This window comes from Scomber scombrus, chromosome 15 (assembly GCF_963691925.1).
Source record: "Scomber scombrus chromosome 15, fScoSco1.1, whole genome shotgun sequence".
In the NCBI taxonomy this organism is placed as follows: Eukaryota; Metazoa; Chordata; class Actinopteri; order Scombriformes; family Scombridae; genus Scomber; species Scomber scombrus.
The window spans coordinates 16,113,160-16,139,807 of record NC_084984.1 but is presented as its reverse complement, the minus strand read 5'-3'; the positions used below and the strand labels follow the sequence as shown (position 1 = coordinate 16,139,807).

General features: G+C 37.3%; 1 protein-coding gene across 1 annotated transcript in view; it reads left to right on the top strand.

The window, feature by feature from the left end:
• The window catches only part of LOC133995215 (beta-adrenergic receptor kinase 2-like), a 68,575-nt gene extending 42,142 nt beyond the window's left edge, over positions 1-26,433 (top strand). Inside the window, exons 3-4 of the mRNA XM_062434548.1 lie at positions 25,925-25,998; positions 26,276-26,433. Coding sequence (XP_062290532.1) covers positions 25,925-25,998 — 74 coding nt within the window. The 3' untranslated portion in view covers positions 26,276-26,433. The remainder of the gene's footprint in view (positions 1-25,924; positions 25,999-26,275) is intronic.
• The last annotated feature ends 215 nt before the right edge of the window (positions 26,434-26,648 follow it).

Here is a 26,648-nt window from a genome sequence, read left to right as displayed (position 1 = left end):
CCCAGAGATAGAAAATATGACTATTTGTATGGACTTGCTCACAGCCAATTAAACATAAGCGTTCTTGGATTTAATGTGACATGTGATTGGTCCACTGCCACAGCAGCTACAACCCGTCTGTGGATGTGAAGTTGTGGTGAATTTGAGTTAGCGCGCTTAGCAGTTCAGCAGCCAAGATGCCACCTAAAGGCTCTAAAGTGTGTCTACACTACACGCCTGTTAGACCAGATAAAAGAATGATGGGTATCTAATGAAGTACTCAGGTGGTATCAGTATTACTTTAAGGGTACTTGGATTAAATACAATTTTCACACTAATACTTGACTATAATGCTACGACCAACTAGCTGACCCAAAATACAAGAACAGCTACTGCCACGTGGATCCGTAAGTGAAGGCACTGACTTTTTGCTAATGTAACTATAAGCCATGATATATTTTTAGCAAGTGAATATATAAGGATTGACTTTCATTTTTCCACCTCAGTGTGTGTTTCCAGGTGTTCTTTGTGTTAAAAAATGTAATATATAAAGCTTTTGGTGTCTCCAGAGTGAGTCGCAGTAGACGAGTCAGGCTCCAAAATTAACACCTGCGAGCGCCAATTGCAAATAAATCGAATGCAACCATTCGAAGCAGACGGCCTCACACCTACAACCCGGTTCTGCTTGAAGTTTCTTCTCGTTAAAAAAAGGAGAATTTTTCCCCTGCCGCTGTCGCCAAGTGCTGCTCATGAGGGAATATTATATGTCCGTATGATAAAGAGTATTTTTCAACACCTGCTTTGTGTGAAAAGTGTCCTGAGATAACTTCTGTTGTGATTCAGTGCTATAAAACTGCATCGTTTAACTAAAATAATTAGCATACTTTTAGTTTCGTTTTTAGTGTTTAATGTCGCAAACAGCTTCATATATTAACCAGGATCAGGACTGTTTAAATAAAGACCAGTTGAAGCTCAGAGTTGCAGCTTACAGTCAGCGCCATCTTGTCCGTTTGGAGCCAGGAGCTTTTAAATAAGAAGTGCGGCGTGTTTCCTTTCACACTCTAAAAACACGCCACACTACCTCGGACTGAAGCTTACGATAGTTTAACAAGCTGTGTAGACTTGTGCTAAGATTATGTACCGAATACTAACACTGCAGGTATCGTTATCAACCGAAAAAGAGCAGAAGAGCTAACTGTCAATCATCGCCCACACTTCAGACATCCAAGCTACCATTTATCGCAACATCTTAATAAAAAAACTGAATGACTGAGAATGAATTGACTTCGTATATCATGAGAAAAGTGGGAATCTATATAAATAAAGTTGAATTTAATTAAATTTAGGGCTGGGTGAAAAAACTGACTAGGTGGTCACCAGTACATAATTTGGAATAACAGCGTAGGTCCAGGTTTATTATGTTATTATGTTTATTATTACCCTCACTGTCTGCTGTTCCTATCTATTCATATCAAGCAGCTTAATACTACTTCTTGGTATCTTCTACACAATTACTGTTTTTGCTCTAAGAAACAGTTGTGTTACACGTTGTTAAGAGACGTGGCGATACGACATGAAGACGAAAAAGAAAAGTCACACAGATCGGTGTTGAATGACGCAGGAACCGGCCACATCAACTAAAGTGTGAAACCACTGATGTCCTCTAGACGCCGGCTCCGATAGACTCTCATTCAGGAAGTGTTAAACTTCTCTCACAAAATATTAGGTCAATTGATTTTTTTTTGATGAGTCATTCTGGTCTCAATGTCTAAATTCAGACCCTGTAATACGTGTGCTGGTGGTCATTTTGGAAATGATTGCTCCATTAATAAGATAGAAAGACAAATTGCATGTTTGACAGTTAGCTCCTTGACTCAATAGTTCGGTAAGTTTAATGTTACTTGATAATACTGCGATATTAGTATTATGTAGCTAATGTAAGTACAAGTTTGCACAGCTTTGTTAAACTACAGTTAGTTTCAGTTCGAGGTAGTCGGGTCTGTTTTTAGAGTGTGAAAGGAAACTCCTTATTTGGAAGCTCCTGGCTCCAAACGGGCAAGATGGTGCCGACCGTAAGCCGCAACTCTGGGCTTCAAACTGGCTCCAATACATCTATATCTGTCTTTATATGCAGTCCTGATCCTGGCTAATGTATGAAGTTCAAAATGTCCACTAACATTAAACACGTATTCAGATAATACAATGCAATGCAGTTTTCTGGCTGGTAAAAAAATCCAAGTTTATCTTCCAAAAAGTTAATTTTAAATGTTTATTCTGGCTACAGAACTATTGTCTCAATATTAGAGTTGATAACCATACCAGCAGTGTTAGTATTAGGTAGCTAATGATAGCACAAGTCTAAACAGCTCAGTGTTCCCTGTAAACTATTGTTAGCTTGGGTCCGAGTGTGACAGGAAACATCCAGAACTCCTGGCTCCAAACTGACAAGATGGTGCCGACCGTACGCTGCAACTCTGGGGTTCAAACTGGCTCCAAAGCAAACCAACAGGTGATGCCACATCTCACTATACACTCCTGATCCTGGCTAATAAAGGAAGCTGTTTGTCACACTAAACACTAAGAAACTTGAGGTAATTATTTTTAGTCAAATAATACACAAAGTTTATCTTCCAAAAAGTTAATTTTAAAAGTTAATTTTGGAGCCAGTGTTTAGAAATGACTGAATGAGAAGAGTGTTGATGGTAAATCCTCCAGTTATCATTGTTAACCCTTTACACACTGTTCATATTCTGACTCATGATTAGTCTCTACACCAATACACATTCATAAATTCCCCATCGGTCATTAATAAATGTTTGATTAAAAGACATTTACAATCACTATTTTATAGTCCAGGGGAACATTTTGTAGAATATAGAGAATACAACATGTTTGAATGCTGATTCTTTAAATTTTGTAATAAACACAGGTCAAACACAGCAATCAGCTGATGTTTTTTGTGTGGAAAATTAACCGAAATGATGCATTTTATTTCCATTTTTGTATATTTTGGGTTACATTAGTTAAAGTCCACCTGGCAGAAATGTGTATTTGGTGTTTGTACAGCTCTCAAATATGAAAAAGGGTTAAATTTGACCCTGAACAGTATGTAAGGGTTAATCTTTTATATGTGCCATGCAGGAATGAGTCAAATAATACACAATGCAGATTGATAAGAGGAGCTTGAGAGGTTAATTTCGGAGCCAGTGTTTAGAAATGACTGAATGAGAAGATTATTAATGGTAAGTCATCCAGTTATCGTTGTAAATCTTGTATATGAGCCATGCAGGAATGAAAAGCTTGGCGAGTGCAGCAACAGTGACTAAAAAGGGGGGAGGCGGAGTTAACAAAGGGGTCAATTACACTTACAGGCCACCTGCATATCAGCCACCCACACTGAACTCCTATAACAACCCACATGTCAAGTCTCATGTTTTATTGCCTTTGATTATCATCAATGATATGAAGACATCAAAGAGTTTCGGCTTCAATCTTTTTTTTTTTTTTCTCGCGTCTGTCATGTTACGACTGAGCCACCTTGGTCAGCGCAGGAAGATACGCATCAGCTTGAAAAACTTGTGTCCTCCCGTCATGCATCGCTGCTGCTTTATATACGCCGCAATTAGCAGAACAAACACAGAGAGAGAGAGAGAGATGTGAGAGAAGATGTGACGATGTACTTGCTCCGAGTTTTTGTTGCATCAGGCGGCCGACAGCTCGGTGAAACTGGAGAGAGAGAGACGGAGAGAGAGACTGTGTGCTGCTGCTACTGCTGCGTGCATTTGTGTGAATTTGAATGTCAAATGGTGCGGCTTTGCATGTTTCAGTAACAAGAGAGATAGCTGTCGGGTCACACTCAAAACTTATCAGTAAGTGACCGGAGAGGAGGCCGTGTAGCGGTTCAGAGCAGAGCAAACAGCAACCGCAAGCCCAAACATGCTCCTGCAACATCTAATAATCATCTAAATCTAAATAGATACAAACTAGCTCGTTTTATTAAGTGCATTTGCCTCTTAAACTCATTTTGACGCTACTAATCTGCACATTTTCAGAGGTAAATCTGTAGTTTTAGAGCATATTTCTGTTACTTGGTGCTTCTCCATTTGCTTAAAAATGACTGAAATGAGACCTTTTCCTTTCACAACAGGACACAGACAGAGAGAGAGAGACTCATTCATGCTTTAATAATTCGTTGCCTCTATTATTGCGATGCCCTTCACCTCATTTAAAATGCTGCAGGCAGGTTTTGGGATTCAGACAGAATTGACACCTTTCTTATTTGACTGACACGGACTGCTTTTGTCAGCTCCAGTTCTTCCATTTGAAAATCCTTTTTATTTTACAGCGTGATGATGAGCTCCTTTTATTTCTTCCACACCCTAATTACTGATTGGGTGACAGTCAAAATGTTTTACAACTATGTGTGCACCTAATAGTTACTTTCTTTATTGATTAATTTGCAGATTATTGTCTTGATTAATTGTATTGTCTATAAAATGTCAGAAAATATTTAAAAATTGGGACAAAACCACCAAAAATAACAAAGTAAAACATGAAATTATCACATTTTAGAGACTGCAACCAGAATTTTTGTGGCAATCTTCCTTTAAAAAATAAACATAATGATCAAAATAGTCGACAATTATCAAATCAAATGTCAAATTTCTTTATAATAAATCACTTTTTAGTATTTTTTTAAGAAGAAAAAGTAAAACTTCTGTGATTCCAGCTCTTAAAATGTGAATCTTTCTTTTCGTCCTCTGTGACAGTAAACTGAATATATTAAACCTGAGACATTTGAAGAAGTCATTTTAGATTTTGGGCAGCTTTAATCCAACATTTATCATTTAAACAGAACAAAAGGATTGATCCATTACTCTAGAAAGTAGCTGACAGAGTAATCAATAATGAAATCAACATTGGTTGCAGGGTTTTAGCCGCTCTGCTGTGAGTTTGATTATAGAGAGAGAGAGAGAGAGAGAGAGAGAGAGAGAGAGAGAGAGAGAGAGAGAGAGAGAGAGAGAGAGAGAGAGAGAGAGAGAGAGAGAGAACGTTATGAATCTCAAAAGGGAAATTAAAGATATTTCTTTCTACTCTGCATGTTTTCGTGTCCTTGAGCTCAAAGATTCGTGTTGACTGTCATGACAACGGAGTCGAGGAAGGAGAAGAAAACGTCTCCTCGAGGGCAGAAATACACAATCAGTCTGTAGCTTCTGTTAAACTATTAAATGTCTTCTTTAAATACTGATGTTAAAGTTAATTAAAAAGACACATAGAGATATTTATTTATTACTCTCAAAGGGAAGATTAAAGTCGTAATAATAATAATAATAGTAATAAACTTTATTACTAAAGCAGACTGTGGTTACATAATACATTAAACAGCATTTAAACAAAACTAAATTAACATTATTATACACAAAACACAATAAAATCAATGGTTAAGCATAGATAGATGATTAAATATAAAATTAACAAAATTACTATTAAAAAAACCCAAAAAGCATATATACAATATTACAAAAAATGCTTAAATAAATCAAAATATTACACAAAAACAGTGTCAACGGTAAAAGTAACTAAAATAATTAAAGACTAAAATATATTCAGTAACTTAATAAGCTTATTTAGATATAAAATACATTGCACCTTTCCAAACTGTTACAAGCTGCTTCACATAACAGAATATACAACATTTAAGCAAATTAAAATGAACATACACAGAATATCGTACACAATAAACACAGTGATCAAGCATAAATAGATGAAATAAATATAAAATTAACACATTAAAATATTTTTTAAAAAACAACATATACACACAATATTACAAAAATGCCAGTATGTGTGTTACAGAGGCCAATTATCATAATTAAAATACAAAAACAGCATAATATAATGTATATAACAGGTAAAAATAACTTAATAATTAAAGACTTAAATATATACAGTAATATAATCAGCTCACTTAAATATAAAATGTATATAAATAATAATAAAAATAGATTAGAGATATTGTGCAGTGATGATAAGATGTTACAGATCTGATGGATAATTAAATAAATGTTATTAAATCACTAAATACACATAAATTAAACATTTAAAAGAATGTTTTACAGCCAAGACATGTTTATTTATTTAATAGTTAATTCATTAATTAATTAAAGTAAATGTGAGAGGTCGCCCTTCACTGTCTGTGACTTCCCGAGGCGTTTCACAGTCAGCTGCCTTCTTCTTTTTTAAGGTCTTTGTTGTTTCTCAGATTAAAGGAGACGATGTTGAGAGGATCCACCTGTCTGATAGATAGTCCAGACTAGTCCAGATCAGGGTCAGGATGGATTATGTAATTGTGTAAACTCTAAATAAAGCAGGTGTAACGACCACGACTCCACCTGGAATATATTTTAATGTAACTGTTACACTGTTTTAGTTGTTTAGTTTCTCTGTTTCTGCTGGATGAGTGAATAAACAGAGCCTGACAGATACGATATATAAGGGAGTATAAAGAGTCTTATATAGACTTATCAGCCAATATTCTTATATACATTTATAAACACTCATTTTTCTCAATGATCCCCTAAAATATCAAACACTTGTGACAGTTTAACAATACACTTCATTGTCCAAAATGACATCAACAGTAAATTTCACTGTGAATTATAATAATTAGAAATAGAAAAAGACTAAATTGAACTAAAATGTATACATATTAAACTTAAAGTAAGAAAAACAATCATATATATATATATATATATATATACACAAAATGCTAACTTAAAATATTGGCGCATATCTACCAACATATTAGTAGTATAATCACCTTATATATCTTGGATTGGCCAATAACGGCCGATTGAAATATCTGTTGAATAAACAACTTTGCTAACAAATTCAACATATCACCTTTACAAGCTGATAATATGTCATTGTTGTGTTGCTTTGCTGCCCCTTAGTGGCTTAAAAAAATGAGTTATTGCTCAGCTATTGCTTGTTTAAAGATTTTATTTGTATTAGTTTGATTTTAAGGTGTTTTTTAATTGAAAGATGCTGGAAAGCGGCTCCAAGTTTCATAAAGATTCAGTAACAGCAACTAAAATGTTTAACTTTGTCCCAAAATATCAATTAACTTGACTTAGAATGTGTTAATTAAGGTAAAACCAGGATAATCCACTGCGACCTCTGAGTCATGCGTTATATGTCGATAATTGCACAGCTTGTCGTTGATTATTTGGACTTGTGTGACTTTTTGTAATAAGTTGACCTTTTTTGTTGTAAACCAGCAACCTTTCACTTTTTCCTTTTTTCCCCTTCCCTCTTGTTATTTTGTAATCGCTCTGCGGCATCGAGCTGATTTACATGAACACACGGCTCAGATTTTAATACGATGAGTGAGTCAGCAGGTCGACGACAGAAACCCAATCTGCTAATAAACGACGTGAAATGTGAAACTGTGGACTAACGGAGGATTAGACCAATCATTGACCAGATTAATGGATCCACTCTGGTTTTTTATTTTATTTGAATTGCATCATCATCCTCTTCCTCCTCATCATCATCACCTCCCTGCCACACAGCTCCTCCTCCCCCTCTTCTTCTTCTTCCTCCTGTTTTCATTCTTTTCCTTCATCTCTTTCTCTCTCTCTCTTTCTCTCTTCTTTTCTCTCACTCTCGCCTTGGCATTCTTCCTCTCCATCTGTCAGACTTCTGGAATGGATGATGGAGAGTTGTGCGTTGCCTAGCAACTGCGGTTGCCATGGGAACCCGACCAGAAACTGCTGCATTCGCTTTGTCGACGGGAGAGAAATGAAATTGATCAAAAGGGAGGAATAAAATAGGTGATGAGAAAAGGAGAGTTAGAGGAGGAGGGAGGGATGAATGGAGAGGACGGGCATTTTTTAAATAAGAGATAAATGGAAACAGTCGAGACAATCTTTCTCTTTATACTCTTTTTTTAATTGATGTTTTACCCCCATCCCCATCTTTTCCCAGAATGCCGTGTTTCTCCTAGAGGCCAGGATGTGTGTATGTCAACAGACTGTCCACGCCTCCGTTCTTTATCCATCCATCATGATTCACACCATCCTCACATCAAAGGAATCTCACTCCAGCTGGTCCCAGTTAGACCAGTAACGCAGCCACGATACAATACAAAAAATATATATAATACATTTTTTTCATATGTTGTAAAAATCAACAACTACTGCAGGCAGATAATTCTCACTGAGTCACTGAGTGCTGTTGCTCCTTCAAAATAAAGCGGCGTGAACAGTTTTCAGTTACTAAATATCGACAATACATATGTTCATACATCTACAAATATAATAAAATATATTTAACATATATGTACATAAATATATATAACTAAATGAATAAACAAATAGGCAAAGGATGAAAAATATAATTATCCATGCAATTATCCTTTAAGTGACATAATCTCGTTCTCCCTCATTAAAAAACAAAAAATAAACAGAATATCTGAATATTTTTCATTTCTAAAGTTTTCCTGATGGACAGCAGACGTCTCCTCCTTTACTGTAAAGTCTGTTCTCAGTGTTTCTACCATGCATGTATATATAAGAGCTGATAGGGCGACGCCACTCAGCTTATCAGCCGATTTTTCTCCCAGTGGTCACTCGCGGTATTGCAGCTAAAAACTCTCCCTAAAAGCACCACTGTAAAAGAGATGTCTGTAAAACTGTTGCCAGGACGCCTCGAACTGCAGACGAGCTCAATTATGACTCTTTCTATTACTAATCTGTGATCCATGGAGGTTTTATATTTATAAAACTTTCCTCGAGCCCAGAAAAGTGATTTTTTTTCAAAATCGGTGACGTCATCACAATGTAAAGTCTGTGGGCCGAGCAGGAGAAACACTACTGAGCATGTGCAGTGGGCAAAATAACACTAAAGCAAACCTGGAAAATAGAGACCTTATTTTGGTGTATTTGCCAGCCGAGTAATTCTTATCAGACTGAATTGGCACCGTTTTTGGGCCAGTATCCAACTCAGGGGGCGTTTACAGCGATTCCACTCTTTCGTAAAAGTCCGTCTGTCTGCAGGTTTTTGTTCCAACCAATCAAGAGCGCTCATGATTCGACCAATCTGGTGTCTGAAGACTGAGATCAGTTGTGCTCCTGTTTGTTAGGAATGAAAACCTGCAGCCACATTATGGTCCTGTATGGTATAGTTTAGGCACCTCTGTGCTACATTCAGCTCATAACACATTTATCGCATGTTAAAAACACCCAGCAGACATCCTGCCCCCGTCTGCACCTGCACTCCCACGCCACGGTCCTAAGACTGTCGGAGGAGCGTGTGGAGGCGTTGTTTCTGCTGACCTGGCATGTGAGGTCCGCAGCCTCGTCATTGCACTACTGGAGTACGGCTTCAGCTGCAGAGAAAACAGCTCTTAATGCAGCTGGGAGGCATAAAGGAGAGCACTCAGTTAAAGCACCCTAAACAACAATTAATCAGACAAACAGGTGGAAGAGCAGGAGGGGATTAATAGATAATTAGAATAATTAATCAAAAGTAAAATAACTTTATCTCTTTTTGAATCAAACATCCCAAGAGATGAGTGGAAAGTGTTCTCGCAACTGCATTTATGACCTTATGTTTTATTTAAGCAGTTGGTAAACCACATCCTATGGTGCTACTTCAGTCCACTTTAACAACAAATATTACTGGAACCACTTAAGAAAATTGCAGACAAACATTTAATATCCAGGAATTCACATTATAAACACTAACACTGAGTATCCAGGTGACAAATTGACCATAATTTCACACATTAAGCAAACACAGTCCAGCCATATATTAGAGCACAAAGCTTATTGTGAACTAATTTCATGTTTGGATCCAAACTAACAATGAACTGATCTACTAGTCTACAAGTATTGTGTGTGTGTGTGTGTGTGTATTCAAATCCTGATCTTATTCCTCCGTTGTTGTCCAAAAACTAGATTGGTCACTCATTTTTTGGAGGAAAAAAGCCTAAATTTAATATGAATAGGTACTAGTTTAGTCCTTTATGACACTAAACTGACAAACTTTGGGTCGTGGACATTTTAGGTTGCATCTTTGACTTTGGTAAACACATTTTGTGACATTTTAAAGACCAAAATAAGACAGATTAATCAGCAGCAGGCCTGCCATGATAACTACTTCCTTTGGACGATATATTGTCTCAATAATTATCACGATAAACAATATTATCGTTATTTAAAGATCGTTTTATACCACTGATGTGATATGAATAGCCTCTTAGCTGCTAATGTGAAGTGTGGCAATACTGAAGTCATTTTTTGGAGGAAAAAAGCCTCAATTTAATATGAATAGGTACTAGTTTAGTCCTTTATGACACTAAACTGACAAACTTTGGGTCGTGGACATTTTAGGTTGCATCTTTGACTTTGGTAAACACATTTTGTGACATTTTAAAGACCAAAATAAGACAGATTAATCAGCAGCAGGCCTGCCATGATAACTACTTCCTTTGGACGATATATTGTCTCAATAATTATCACGATAAACAATATTATCGTCATTTAAAGATCGTTTTATACCACTGATGTGACATGAATAGCCTCTTAGCTGCTAATGTGAAGTGTGGCAATACTGAGGCCAAAAAAATGAACGTTATTGTACGATAAGTCGATATTTATTGTGACAGGCCTATTTGCTGTCATGTTAGTTTGTTTAGAAACGGCTCCAAAGACTAATAACAGTGATCATGTTTTCAGTCTCTGGAGAGTAGTTCTCTTTAAGGCAGACGCTACTGAGCATGTGCAGAAACCTGGATCTCGTTGTTGTGCTTCATATAAAAACTTCTGGAGTTTGTCACTAGGTTGTTAACTTGGAAAACTTGAGTATAAAGCTCCAACAAGCTGCTCTCCGCTGTTATTAATCTCCACCATGAAGGAGTGTGTCAGCCGTGTCACCACCAAGCTGTGTTCAGTCTTTAAACTCAGCAGTATCAAACCTGTGTGAATCTTCTTTTTTTATAATATATGTATATATATATATATATATATATATAACTTTGTTGCTGTGGTTAGAAAGATTCATGTTTCACACTCAGACACAGACACACAGACAGACTCTCAGATTCTCACCTCCGGAGGGGATGAACGCGTCGTATAAGGGTTTGGTTTGATGGTAAATGTGAAGCAGTGTTAGTCCCAGAGGAAAGGGAGGAGGTAACGAACCAACACTATACAGTCTACTGCGTATATAATACTGATATGATACTGTAATACAGCAGAAACATATGACAAAGACTCATTTATTAATTTATATTTATCACCAGGTTGTGTTTAGACATTGTTCTGGATGGTGATATGTGAAAACTTAACAACCATTTACTAATTTAATTGAATATAATGGGAACTACTCTGCCTTATTGTCCATGTGACCACCTGAGAAGTCGTCCCTGGAAACGGTTCGGAGACGAGGAGTCACTTTCAAAAAATACTCGGCTATTGGACGAAACATCTGTCAATCAGCGTCTAACTTTCCGAGGCAGCTGGATTTTTCCGAAATCACACGAGTATTCTTGTAGGACACTGAACCACAAGCAGATAACTTGAAGCCTGACAAGCTGGATTCTTATGTGATGTGATCTTTCGAATCCAGCTGCCTCGCCACTTAAATGTCACAGCAGGAAGCAGTACGATGAAATCTATCTGCATGTCCTCGTGAAATATTCGGCATCTCTCCGAGCTAGCTGCTGACCCGATTATCAGGCTTTCAAACTAAAACGCAGGCACTTCAGGTGCTGGTGAGGCATGAAACGTATTTCAGGAAGTCCAGTTTTATAAACAGATCTAATCAGATGCCCAAACTCTCAGAAGTTCTCACAGCGGAAACTATTTTACTTCGCGATCATTTTGTCGTGAACTACTGAAATGGTTTGTTGGTGTTAATCTACCAGTAATGTGTGATTGTATGTGATTGGCCAACGCAGCGTCTTGTTGGATGATGTCGGGCCTGGTTCAACAATATTACATGTTCTCTGAATTGGTCCCATTCAAATAAAAGAGGGGGCCGTGTTTACTCACGTAGAAATCAAGTAAGTTGGTCTTACTGCGACCGAACTTTCAGCTAGTCATCAGTCTCTATCTGGACAGAACGCTCACAGAGTTTAGTAAATAGATGTTTTTATAACATTGAGTTACGACCGACAAAATATCTACAAACTTGTCGGTTTTAGGATGAATAACAGTAGATGGACCGCTAGCCGGCTGTTATAGCTTCTCAGAGATCAGCGCTGTCAACGTTTAAATCTCACTTAATGCCAAAATATTTTCTTGGATATATTTTATATCCATAAACCAATAAACTGATCAAACTAATCCCACTAAAATAAACTAAGTTCACTTTATTATTTTACAGTTTAAAATGTGACTGGGCCTCATACTGCTGGTACTACACTGTTATATTACTATACTACTACAGTACTTTACTGTTATATTACTATACTACTACAGTACTTTACTATACTGTTATATTACTATACTACTATAGTACTACAGTACTACACCTCATACTGCTGGTAATATACTGTTATATTACTATACTACTACAGTTCTTTACCGTTATATTACTATACTACCACAGTACTTTACTATACTGTTATATTACTATACTACTACAGTACTTTACTGTTATATTACTATACTACAGAACTACACCTCATACTGCTGGTACTTTACTGTTATATTATTATACTACTACAGTACTTTACTGTTATATTATTATACTACTATAGTACTTTACTATACTGTTAAATTACTATTCTACTACAGTACTATACTTTACTGTTATATTACTCTACTACTACAGTACTATACTTTTCTGTTATATTACTCTACTACTACAGTACTTTACTATACTGTTATATTATTATACTACTACAGTACTATACTTTACTGTTATATTACTCTACTACTACAGTACTTTACTATACTGTTATATTATTATACTACTACAGTACTATACTTTACTGTTATATTACTCTACTACTACAGTACTTTACTATGCTGTTATATTATTATACTACTACAGTACTATACTTTACTGTTATATTACTATACTACTACAGTACTTTACCTCACAGCGCTGTAGCTGCAGTCCTGACTCACTGTTTCTCTTCTCTACTACACAGACAGATGTCGGCGTTTCGCTTTGTTGCCCATTTCACCACTTTTTTTCTTCCTCTGACCCAAACTCAACCCCCCCCCCCTCAATTCTCTAGAATTTGGCAACCACCATGTGTGTGTGAGAGGGCGTTAGTGTGCAAATGTGAGCTTTCAATTCACCAAGATTCTCTCAAACAGAGACCACATTTATCCATCCTCTGTTATCCTGAATATTAACAATATACCACATTTCATCAGGGGTCATATAAACAGGATATTCTAAATTAGGCTTTATTCCAAATATAGTATTTACTGATTATGCTCATATTATTCTGGGTTTTTTGGAGCATTCTTTGGACGTGTATACAGGACATTAGTCGGGTGTTTTTTTTTTTTGGCGCAGTTTGCGACACACACACACACACACACACACACACACACACACACACACACACACACAGAGAGCCTCTTGTCTGTTGTCTGTCAGCTCTGTTCGTTGTAAACAAGCCGACGAGGCTGGGATGGAGATGCATGACGGGCCTGTTGTGTAACGCACCCCTGCGCAGGCAAATTGACATATGCTGGAGCAGGAAGGCAGACAGAGGAGAGAGGAGTGATGTTCAGGGCCGGCTGGGAAAACAGAGCGCACCTTTTTCACCAGGCGTAATGCCGTGTAATCAGCTTAGTCGGAATATTGTCTTTTTTGGAATAAGGGCAAAAACTGGAATATTTTGTGCTTGTAAACACAGTCAGTGATGTTTATTTAGTGTCCATGTGGTTTAGTCAAATTTTAAAGGGGTTAAAATGTGAAAATAAACGTATGAACTTGCACACATTCTTTTTTTGTGGACCCAGCATCAAATTTTTGTTTTTAATCCATTTTGAGAGAATATATTAGAGGATTATGGCAAAAATGTCTAAGTGGTGTAACCATAAAAACTTTGTACCGAATATTTCAACTTGCTTAAAAACAGTAAATTCTCAATAAAACACCATATCAACTAGTTTGGTATGATCTTACATTTTTAATATTAAATAAAGGTAATGGAATACAATTGTTCTAAATATTACATTTCATCTGGGGAATCATGGAGATCAGGAAACATTTACATGTTTTAAATGAAGTAATTATTATTATAAGTCCACTTAAATACACTGTAGGTGGATAACATATGTAATATTTATCATTCTTATGTGGTTACACCATTCGACATTTTCAGGAGCATTCAGTCTTACTTTTGGTAAAAAATGGTGCAAATGTCATTTCAAATGATATAAAACCAACAAAAATACTAAATGTACATTTTAACAAACCTGATGCTGCTTTAAAGATAGTTTTTACATATTTTTGAATTGCTCATCTTGCCAACACTTATCTATCACTGACTCAAACACAGTCAGTGAGTCTATCTCTTCTTCTGTAATTACACTTTAATATTTTCAGTGCACTGAGAACTATGGAAACATGCAGCACTATGAGAACACGGATGGTTTCGCTCAAAACAGTTAAAAAGTTGACAAACAGGAAATGGCGTCCGAGGATGTTGTAACTACGCTGAACATCACTACGTTATATAAATGTAAATCATACGAACTAAGCTCCACTATACTGCTGTTACATATAAACCATCAGTAGGTTTATTGGGTTCATTGGGTTCATTTAGCAGTCTGTAATGATTTGAGATCGAGATGGGTTGTGAATAGGAAGGTTGCTGGTGTGTTTGGTGCAGTATACACACACACACACACACACACACACACACACACACACACACACACACACACACACACACACAGTTATTACATTACATTTAACCTCTCTGCTGGACGTTCAGCCAGCAGGCTTGCAGCTACTCTCCATATGCTCTTTATTGTCGCGTCCTGTGTGTCCAGTGAGCTCAATTAAATCTTAATCAACATGTATAAATCACACTTCCTGCTCTCCAGACAGCGCCCGCCTCTCTCAGCTTGTTGTCTTTTTCATCTTCTTCTTCTTCTTCTCTCGAGGTGTTAATTCAGAGCGGAGTTGCTTGTTGTGTACAGTTCAGCTTTGTTGAGCCTGTGCAAACAGTCGGAGGCGCTCCAGGACGAGACATCCGCTCTGTCATTTGTTTTAAGTTTTGTAAACAGTCGAGCGGTGATGAAAGACTTGTACCTGCCAAAAGTGAAAAAGGCTCACGGCTCATTTTGTGTCTTTTTTTCTTTTTGTAAATAAGCTCCAATAAGTCGGCTGGTAACACGATCTCACAGCAGTAAAGGAAGTGTGTGAAAGTAGGATGGTGTTAAGGGCTTTAAAGTCTTAAAAAAGTGCTGAATTCTTTGCTCAAAAGTCTTGAATTTTTCCTCCAAACTTACAATAAGACATAAAAATATTGTGCTTGGAACAATAATGTGTTTTTACATTTCACAAACAACTATAATTACCATATTAAAGATCCTTAAAATTACATTTCCTCCTTCTGCCTCAATGAAAAACACAAAATCTATAAATATGTCCGTGCAAAAGTATCATCCATTATGTTTCCCCCTCTATAATCATCATAATAAGGCCATAAAAAAGACTATTTTCAGTGTTTGTGCTTCAAGTTCACAAAGTTGAATACTGGACTCCCAATTAGCTGTGATGTCTCAAATATTACTCGTATGTACAGGTGGTAACGTGGGATTTATGGTGAGCTCAGAGAGACTTTGAAAATAAACTGCACAGAGAAGAGAACAAGAAGAAGAAACACATGATTTTAGAGCAGATTGAGACTTTAAATATTCTCTCTTATTTACTTTGTGTTGAAAAAAAAACAGGCGACAGCAATTAAATTATACTTTTCATTTAGTGGATTTTTTGTCTATTTAACAGCGAACCTGTTCTTTTTATTTTTCGCTCAGTCTGTTTTTCTGTGCAGCGAACATCCAGTCCAGCGAATCTGCCAAACGATGACACGTCTGAATAAACACACCTGAGACATGCAGAGATATGCATCAAAGAAATGTTACTTTATTTGTATAAAGGGAGGAAATGTTAACAAAGCTGCTCTGCATTTTATAGATTTATTGATACTAGTGTTATATTTTATTAGTTTATTTTATTAATAAACATTAGTGTTGATACGCTGGTGACTGTGAGTCGGCAGTCTTTAAATAATGAAACACATTTAAAAACAGACGTGTCAGTTACAATAAATCCCACAATAAAAGCCAAGCCTGTAATCATCATCAGACAGCAGAGCAAACTACGGCTGAACAAAGAAGAGACAAACAAACAGATGTTAAAGCCATAGACTGTATATAAGAAATGGACGTAACATCCGTGACATCACCCATTGGTTTGTGGACTGCTGCTCGGATGCCAATAGTATCGGATCTGAGCAGCGCCATCTTGAAAATTTCAGGTGCATGCCGGGAAAAATAAAAACATGGATTCTACTTATATGGGCATCAGGAGGAGCAAGAGGACGGAGCGAGGGAGGTTGTGAGGGCTGGATCTACCACAGTCTACACCGGCAACCTGGTGATGCTAACCAAGTTAGCTGTTACGACTAACTATAACCACAAAACTCCGGAGAAAACTGTTGGTGTGAAACAAGTTCACGGCTATTTCCTGCAGTCTATCTGTCCGCGCTCCTGAACCTGTGAATCAATCAACCTGTCAATCACGACGTAGCCACGCCCTAATGCATACCCTACTTTATCGTCAAATATAAAATCAGGGAGGCCAAAATTTCACAAATGAACATCATACTGCATTGAAGAAGGCTTTAAACTAGCGATTGAGACCATAAACACATTTTGAAAACGTTTACTGAGGTTAGAAATCAAGTGAGAAGTTGGTGAATTCTCCATTGACTTGTATAGAGATGGAGGTCCTTTTGACAACAAAACGGTCGCCCCCTGGTGGCCTTTTGATAGAATGCAGTTTTAAGATACTTACGCGTTGGCCTCATTTCAGGGGACCGGAACTCCCCACCCGGTTAAAGCTGAAGAAACTCACTTTATGAAATCAGGTTTGATAATAAAAGCTATTTTTGTTTGTTTTTTGCAACTAAAATTGAGGCTCTACAGTCTGTTATCACCGTCAGACAGCACAGCGGTCTACGGTCGAGCAAGGCTACCAACAAACAGATGTTAAAGCTAAAAAAACTCACTTTATGATATCACATTTCAAAATAAGAGTGCTTTTTTGCAGCTATGAAATGAGGCTCTGCATTCTATAATTATATTTCAAAATAAAAGCATTTTCTTTAGTGTTTTATAGCTAATAATGAGATTGTACAGTCTGTTAACACCATCAGAGAGCAGAGCAAACTAAAGCATCAAACAGACAGAAATGTAAAAGCTAAAAAAAACTCACTTTATGAAAGCACATTTCAAAATATATATATATATATATATATATATATATATATATATATTTTATTTTTTTTTTGCAGCTTAAATTGAGGCTCTGCAGTCTGTAATCACTGTCAGACAGCGGAGCAAACTACGGTCAAAGCAACAAACAAACAAACAAATGAATGTACAACCTAAAAAAAACTCACTTTATGACATGAGCTCAATAAGAGCGATTTTTTTTCTTCTTTTTGCAGCTAAAAATTGAGGCTCTCCAGTCTGTAATCAGTCAGACAACAGAGCAAGAAGATCAGCAGAATACTTAACATTGTTTGCTAATCCTGATGTTCTATGGGAATCACACACACACATAAACACACACTCTCTGGCGCTCTTCCACCAGTAAAGGTCAGTGTATGTATAATGCAACACAGTCGAGTCATCTTGTCTCACATGACCCTTCAATGAGAAACTTTTTAATAATGCCACTTTTTTTCTATTCTTTTTTTTTCTTTTTAAACTTTGTTTAACTTTGAGCTCAGATTGAACAGCAGCTTGCTTCTCTCTGACTGTTTGGACAGCAGTGAAGGAGCAGAAGCCTTATAAATGTAGTTATTTTACAGTAGAGCGGAAACATACACTTATTTATTTATCTGGGTTTTTAATTTATTTCTTATTTAACGTGACCTGACGTTGACCCAGGCGGCCGCTGTTGACCTGATGAAACACGGTCAAGTGTGTACTTCCTCAAAGATAACAGTAATGGGAACAGAGAGAAGGCAGCAGCACAGTTAAAATGTGTCCGCCAGGATGTCAAAGCAACTTTTATTTAGTAAGGAGGCATAAAAAACAACATAAAAAGACATTTAAAGTGTCAAATTGGAAGCTAAAGTAGAATAAAACAGCAGAATATAAAGTTATAGTTACAGTTTCACATGTTAACCCTTTAAATTCAGATTTAATAAAAAGTAAGTGAGTCTTAAAAGAAAGTGAGAGTTTGTTTAGATATGTGGAGCATTAAAAAAAAGACACATAACGCAGGTGTGAGTGTCTGTTTTTAAAGGGGAAGTCCGTCACTTCAGTGTGTGTGTTTCCAGCTGTTCAAATTCAAATGTGACAAATAAATAAAGTATAGTTAACGTTTTAAAAGAAAGAGAAACCTTTAGGAGTGGAGTCAGAAAGAAGAGAAGTTAGTAGACGTCTGAAGCTCCAGCTGTGCTATATTAGCTGCTACTAGGCTGAAATGCATTGTGGGAAATGTAGGCACACAAAGAGCAACATGTGAAATATAAAAAAGATGATATCTGATTCTGCTGCATCATTGTTTATCCTGTTTTTCTTTTTAAACTGTTCATTATGACTCCAACAAACTAATATATTATTGTTCACATTCTTGTTTAATCATAGGAAACTAAAAAGAAACTAAAATATGTTTCCAGCTGTCAAAAAAACTGTAATCCAAAATATATATACCAGAACACAGCAGGATCGATACTATTTTATAAAGTAATTACTGTAAAAATGAACAAATACAGTAAAACACAGCTGTAATAATATCAAATATGTTGTCTTATATCTGTGTATAACTACATTACAGTGTGTTTTAAGCTATTTATTAAAAGTTTAAATACTGATTCATACTGGAAGGAGTCTGAAGACGTCACTGTGGGCTCTAGGAATTAATAATAATAATAATAATAATAATAATAATAATAATAATACTATAAAAAAGAAGTGCTTAAATAATGTAGTAAAACTTATATAAATGGTTTAAAACACATTGTAATGTAGTAAAAGCATATTAATGTTTATTATTGTTGACACTCAGAACTGGAGGCTAAACAGTCTTATTATATCTGCTTATAACTACATTACTGTGTTATAAGTCATTGTTTAACAGTTTATATACTGATTATAAACAAGTGTTATCTAATGTTTAACTCCTGCTATATTTTATTAATTAATTAGTGAGTTTTTTCATCTATAAAATGTCATTAAATGGTTTTATTATGTTCAAACACAAATATTCACATTGAAGAAGAGGAAGCATTTTGTTTTCTTACTCAAAACAGTGATTAAAATAGTTGGTGATTAATTTCCTGTTGATTGATGAACAGACTAATCAATACAGCTTTAATTGGTTTCAGCTTTAAATTGAACATAGTTGCATTTTTCTGTTTTTTAAGGAAACTTTAACACATTTAAACTTCATATTTTCTCATGAATCTCAAGTTTTAAGCAACATTTAAGTGGTTGTGATCCAGTCTGACCCCGACCTGCTGATTGGCTGTGAGCTGACCACGATGATGATGATGATGATGATGTAGGACGCTCACAGTCGTCAGAAAGAGCCAACTCTGTATTTTTAGCCAGTTCAGGTGATCGTACTAATGAGACGGAGCACAGAGGAACTCGCTTCTGATTCTGACCTCTGTGTGTGTGTGTGTGTGTGTGTGTGTGTGTGTGTGTGTGTGTGTGTGTGTGTGTGTGTGTGTGTGTGTCTCTGTGTGTGTGTGTGTGTGTGTCTCTGTGTGTGTGTGTGTGTGTGTCTCTGTGTCTCTGTGTCTGTGTGTGTGTTTTGTTGAATTAGCTGGGCAGTGTTGAAGTGTTCAGCGATTAAGGTTAATCCTCGAGTCTTGGTGATGTAAGAAGTGTCGCCCCCCCCCCCCCTCGCTCTAATACCTCTCACACGTTTAGTCCTCGTCTGTGTGTGTGTGAGCAGCGCCCCTTCTGCAAACAAGGATGCCCGTGTGCTGCCGTGTGTGTGTGTGTGTGCGCGTGCGCGCGCATGCGTGCGTGTGTGCCAATGATTGTTTTTTTTTAAACATTTGAATTTAGTGTTAAGCGAGCGTTGGTGTCAGAGCGAGCGCTGAGGCAGGAGGGGGAAATGATGCATCACGTCTGGAACAGAGATAAAGCAGAGAGGAAGAAGTGAGGGAGGCTGATAGTCGGCGTGAAGTCGACCCAAACAAACGACTCCGAGCTGCGAGCGCCACAAACCGAATCAGTGGAGACACTAAATTAAAACTAGATACACTTTATAAAGGCTGAGAAGCTCATTTAGTGTTTGTTACTGAGTGTCTGCAGATGATTTCTGTTAATAATCTTCATTTTAAACTCTTTTAATACAAGTCTGTTCCCAGCAGAGACAAACTTAATGTCCAATTTTTAATTTCCTCCTTTTTTTATGAGTCATTTTTTAATCTTATTACAATAAGACGTCTCCCTGTTGTCTCATCAGTTCCTCTTTTAAATTACAACACAAACGTTCCTTCATGTCTTGATAAATTTAGGATAATGAACATTTCCAACTGTACAAGTTTGGTTTTGGTTCATTAAACTCAAATACACACATTAGAATCCCAAATTCACCAAATATCTGTCATAATATCAATCAATCAATGAGTTTTTTGGTCTATAAATCAGGAAAGGGTTAAAAATGTATGTTATAATATCTTAAATCATGTTGAATTTCTTACTGTGTTCAATTTACTGTCCGATAAGTTAAAAAAAATCAGCTTCACGTCTAATTTCCTTCTTTTTTTATGAGTCATTTCTTTAATCTTATTACAATAAGACGTCTCCCTGTTGTCTCGTCTGTTCCTGTTTTAAATTACAACACAAACGTTCCTTCACGTCTTGATAAATGTAAGATAATAAACATTTCCCACAGAAGATCCAACAGTGCAACAGGTCACATTCACCAAATATCTATCAAACTATCAATCATTAATGAGTTTTTTGGTCTATGAATATCCGAAAACGTCTTTAATCATGTTGAATTTCTCATTTGGTCAAGAAATTCTTCAATTTACAGATCGATATGTTTAAAAAATCAGCTTTTTATCACAGTTTAGAAACTATAAAGTGAATTTTATGTGTACAACCTTAAATGATTAATTGATTGTCAGAATCATTTCAGATAATCTTTCTTTGCAGTGTTTTTTGTAAAGCTGCTGTTCAGATAATCAACACTTCCTGTTTAAATTTATCAAATTAAAAGTCTTTAAACATTCTGAAGTCATTGATCTGAACTGGTATCATACTTCACACTAACTATATACACTAATTATCATAGTTTACTGGTTGTGCAGTTAATAAATAATAACTTAATGTACATTTCTCACTTTTTACCAACAAGAAACAAGTTAAAATATTCAACTTGTTGGCTGTAAATCAAACTATCTGCCACCAAAAGAACAATATTTATTAGTCACACAATGGATCAGTGCTGTTAAAATGTTCATTACACTGCATTTTAAAGCTAAAACAATCAGTTTATGAGTCCAATGATTGATGATCTGTAGCTATTTTATTATTCATCTAGTCGTCATTTAAAAATCAGGAATATTTCAAACAGAAATAGTTAAAAATTCTGCTTATTCTTCAGTTTCAGCTTCTCAGATTACATGTTTTGTTCTTTTCGTTGTCACATGAGTTGTAGATAGTTAATGATGAGTTAAATAAGTTATTATAACAGTAAACTGAGTAACTTCGGACGGGTGAAGACGTCACCTTGTTCTCTCTATAGTTGTGATTAGTTACTATTTAGTGATAAACGATTAATAGAAAGTAGAGTTTAGTCTTATTTAGTCTCTGATGTTTGTCGGTCATCTCGCCGCGTTTAAACGTGACGTCTGGCAGGAAGGACGCAGCGACTCCACTGATGATCTGTGTCACAGTCCAAATATCTGGTTAGTCCACTATTTAGGTTAATACCTGTTAAAGCTGATCAGTAAAAAGCAGACGGAGACACGAGCGAACACACACAGCCTGATAGATTCATATAGATATTACTGTGTTTACTCCTGTGCATCTTATTAGGGCCCGAGCGGCGACTGCAAGTCGCCTGGCGAAAGCCCTATTGAAATTCGTTCATGCCCCAACGTGCAAGTGACCCCAAAGTGCAAGTGACCCCAAAGTAATCAAGTATTCAAGTGGTATGGAAGACCCCCGGGGAAAAATGCTATATTGAAATTGTAATATTTATTAGGGCCCGAGCGGCGACTGCAAGTCGCCTGGCGAAAGCCCTATTGAAATTGTAATGTTTATTATTATTATTAATATTATTAGGGCCCGAGCGGCGACTGCAAGTCGCCTGGCGAAAGCCCTATTGAAATTCGTTCATGCCCCAACGTGCAAGTGACCCCAAAGAAATCAAGTAATCAAGTAATCATGTGGTATGGAAGACCCCCGGGGAAAAATGCTATATTGAAATTGTAATGTTTATTAGGGCCCGAGCGGCGACTGCAAGTCGCCTGGCGAAAGCCCTATTGAAATTCGTTCATGCCCCAACGTGGAAGTGACCCCAAAGTGCAAGTGACCCCAAAGTAATCAAGTAATCATGTGGTATGGAAGACCCCCGGGGAAAAATGCTATATTGAAATTGTAATGTTTATTAGGGCCCGAGCGGCGACTGCCCTATTGAAATTGTAATGTTTATTATTATTATTATTATTATTATTATTATTAGGGCCCGAGCGGCGACTACAAGTCGCCTGGCGAAAGCCCTATTGAAATTGTAATGTTTATTAGGGCCCGAGCGGCGACTGCAAGTCGCCTGGCGAAAGCCCTATTGAAATTGTAATGTTTATTATTATTATTATTATTATTATTATTATTATTATTATTATTATTATTATTATTCCGACATTTCGTGCCCCAATTTCGCCCCTTTCCCAAATGCGAAAATGCTTATACTTTTGCACGGACGTCCGGCCTCATCCGAAATTCGATATTTTTGGGTGGTCGCACATGGTCGACGCAGAATGGCGGAATAGCGCCCCCTACAAAGTCCAAAAATGCCCATAGGGAATTTTGCTAACTTTGTCCTATGCTCACAAAATTCGGTACACATATGTATTATACCCACATATGCAAAAAAGCCTCTTGACCTCATGACCTCAACCCAACAGGAAGTCGGCCATTTTGGTTTTGATTTTTCCCGCCTAAAATTAACTCCTCCCACAGCGTTTGCCCGATCAAGTTCAAATTAGGTACGCAACATCTCCAGACCTAGCTGAGCTTAAGTTGTGCTCTGCGCATCCGTAGGTCAAAGGGCGTGTCTGCCAGGGCTCAACTAACTTTGGCGTGCTCGCCATGTACATACGAGTGGCTCTCACGCCGACATACTTCATCCAATCAGCTTCAAACTTGCTGGACATGATGATGGCTCCGCCCTGAATGTCCCGATATATTAACTTCCCACGTAACTCATAGCGCCCCCCGGTGGTAACAGGAAGTTAACTAAGATTCATTAAAATTACATACTTTGCCCCATCAACTTCATTCAGAACCAGTTGGTGAAGCTACATTATGAAGACTGTGAAGCTACGAGTAATGGCGTCCGTGTGGCGACGCGGCGACCATCAATTCCTCGCCATGAAAATACGTTTGGCTTTTTGATGGCTTTATTGAACTCGTATCATCATGAAAATTGGTACACAGGTCCAGGGTGCCGACCTCAACGTCTCCATTCGCTCATAGGCGATCTCACTCGTCTCGCCCCCTAGTGGAAACAGGAAGTGCCATATTTTACATCATCATTGTGCGATTTCCACAAAACTTCACATGTGTAATCACTGTCCCACCCTGAACGCAACCGCTTGTGTTTTGTTACACTCTACTGCCACCTAGTGGATGAACCATCAACCTCTCATAACTCCTTCATGCTTTGTCCAATTCACTCCAAACTTCACATGACTGATGAGTGGCCGCCCTGAACACACCAGACCATATGTGTAACTACCTGTGACTGCCCCCTACTGGATGAACGAAACATTGCATTTTTGGCCTCCTTCCAGGTTTTTTCTAACTTTCTGCTTCACGCCACAGCCCCGCCATGCCTCAGGTGGCATGGGTGAGCGAGGGCCCGCCATCACCGCTTGCGGCTTTAATTATTTTTATTTTTTTATCCTTCTGTAAAACACTTTGTAACATTAAGAAAAGTTCTGTATAAATTAATAAATTTTTCTTTTTTTAGTATAATCTTTGTTTTTTGATCACATGACTCTAGGAACTACTGTACATCCCATCTTTTACACCACTGATACACACACACACTTGGTAGCCACGGAGGCAATTACCATGGCAACAGCATCCCACCCCCCCCCCCCCCCTTAGATAATGTTGCATGTCGTGAGATTTTTGATCCATTGTTGGTTTGTTTGAGAGCGACGCGGCAGTAGCAGCAGCAGCAGTGTGTCATTTTCAGCCAATAATGTCTGCTACCATTTTCTGTAATTATGGTGTGTGTGTGTGTGTGTGTGTGTGTGTGTGTGTGTGTGTGTGTGTATGTGTATGTGTATGTGTGTGTGTGTGTGTGACTCACAGAATCAGCAGCTGTAGCGACTCTAATGAGAACAAGACAACCACAATCTGTCATTAAAGCTAATACAGTAAATGGAGCTGTTACAGTGGTGTAGCTCTCAGTGTGTGTGTGTGTGTGTTGGACATTATACAGTACGAGCAAATATATTATTCTTCCTCTTTGAATTCGTTGCATTATTGATAAAATTCACTTCACACGTCTTTCATTGACACGGGCGACTCGTCGTCATGGCAACGACTACGCCTTTAACTAACGTTTAGTTTCAATTAATTAGTCGTTCGGTCTATAACATAGGTTAAAAAAAGTCAATCAGTGTTTCTCAAAGTCCTCAAATGTTCAGTTTACAGTCACAGAAGACTAAAAAGAACAAAATCTTTTGTTTTCATCACAGAAATGTCAAAGATTGTCTCTCAGCAGCTTCTCAGATGTGAATATTTGTTAGTTTTCCAGTTTTCCGTGACAGTAAACTCAACATCTCTGTGTTTTTTTTACATCTGAATATGTTCACTTGGTATTTCAGAGCATTTTTCACTGTTTTACACACTGATTTAAAGCTGCATTTTCTCAGTCGATGTTGATCACTGTTTCCTAAAACCCAAGAAGACGTCTTCAAATGTCTCAAATATAGTCAGTTTACTGTCACAGAGGAAAATATTCACATTTAAGAAGCTGGACTTTTATTCTGTAGATAAAAGACTCTGAACGACTAATTGACTGTCAAAACAAAAGACTCAAAATGACTAATGGACTGTCAAAATAAAAGACTCAAAACGACTAATGGACTGTCAAAATAAAATACTCAAAACGACTAATGGACTGTCAAAATAAAAGACTCAAAACTGCTAATTGATTCTCAAAATAAAAGACCCAAAACAACTAATGGACTGTCAAAATAAAATACTCAAAACGACTAATGGGCTGTCAAAATAAAAGACTCTGAAACGACTAATTGGTTATCAAAATAAAAGACTCAAAACGACTAATAGACTTTCAAAATAAAACACTAAAATTTTTTGTTTGAACCAAACTTTTGAAACCAATCGATCCAAACGTTGTTGAGATATTTCGGTACGACTCGAAACCCTGAAACTCAACACGGAGCGTTTTTATTGGATAATAAAATCACTGAGTCTGTCTCCTCTCTGTCCTCCAGGCTTCCTGCTGTTTAAAGACTTCTGTATGAACGAGATCGACGAGGCCGTGCCACAGCTCAAGTTCTACAAGTAAGTCCAAAGTGTCCCTGTGTGTGTGTGTGTGTGTGTGTGTGTGTGTGTGTGTGTGTGTGTGTGTGTGTGTGTGTGTGTGTGTGTGTGTGTGTGTGTGTGTGTGGGATTAGATGGCATCATGGTAGATTAGACTCTGTAATCCAGCTCATTCTGATTCAGGCCTCCCAGGAAGCACTTTTTGTTTTTTTGTTTTGTTGTCTAATCTGCTGACCTTGTGTGTCTGTGTTTGTTTGTGTGTGTGTGTGTGTGTGTGTGTGTGTGTGTGTGTGTGTTTTCAGATTAAGGACTACGAGAAGCTGGACTCAGAGGAGGAGAGGTTGAGCCGCAGCCGGCAGATTTACGACGGATACATCATGAAGGAGCTGCTGTCCTGTTCACATGTGAGAGACACACACACACACACACACACACACACACACACACACACACACACACCGTCATGTGACCCCTCTCTGACATCATCATCTCCTCACCTGAAACATTAAATCCTCTCTGAACACGTTTATCCTCCATCATCACTCTGTTTTCACCTCCTTCATCCTCATCGGCACCATTTCAGGAAACTCAGCTGCCGTCACATTTTACTACTTAAAGTCCAGACTGAATAATAGATCATTAATAAGTATATAATAATAACTATATAATAACTCA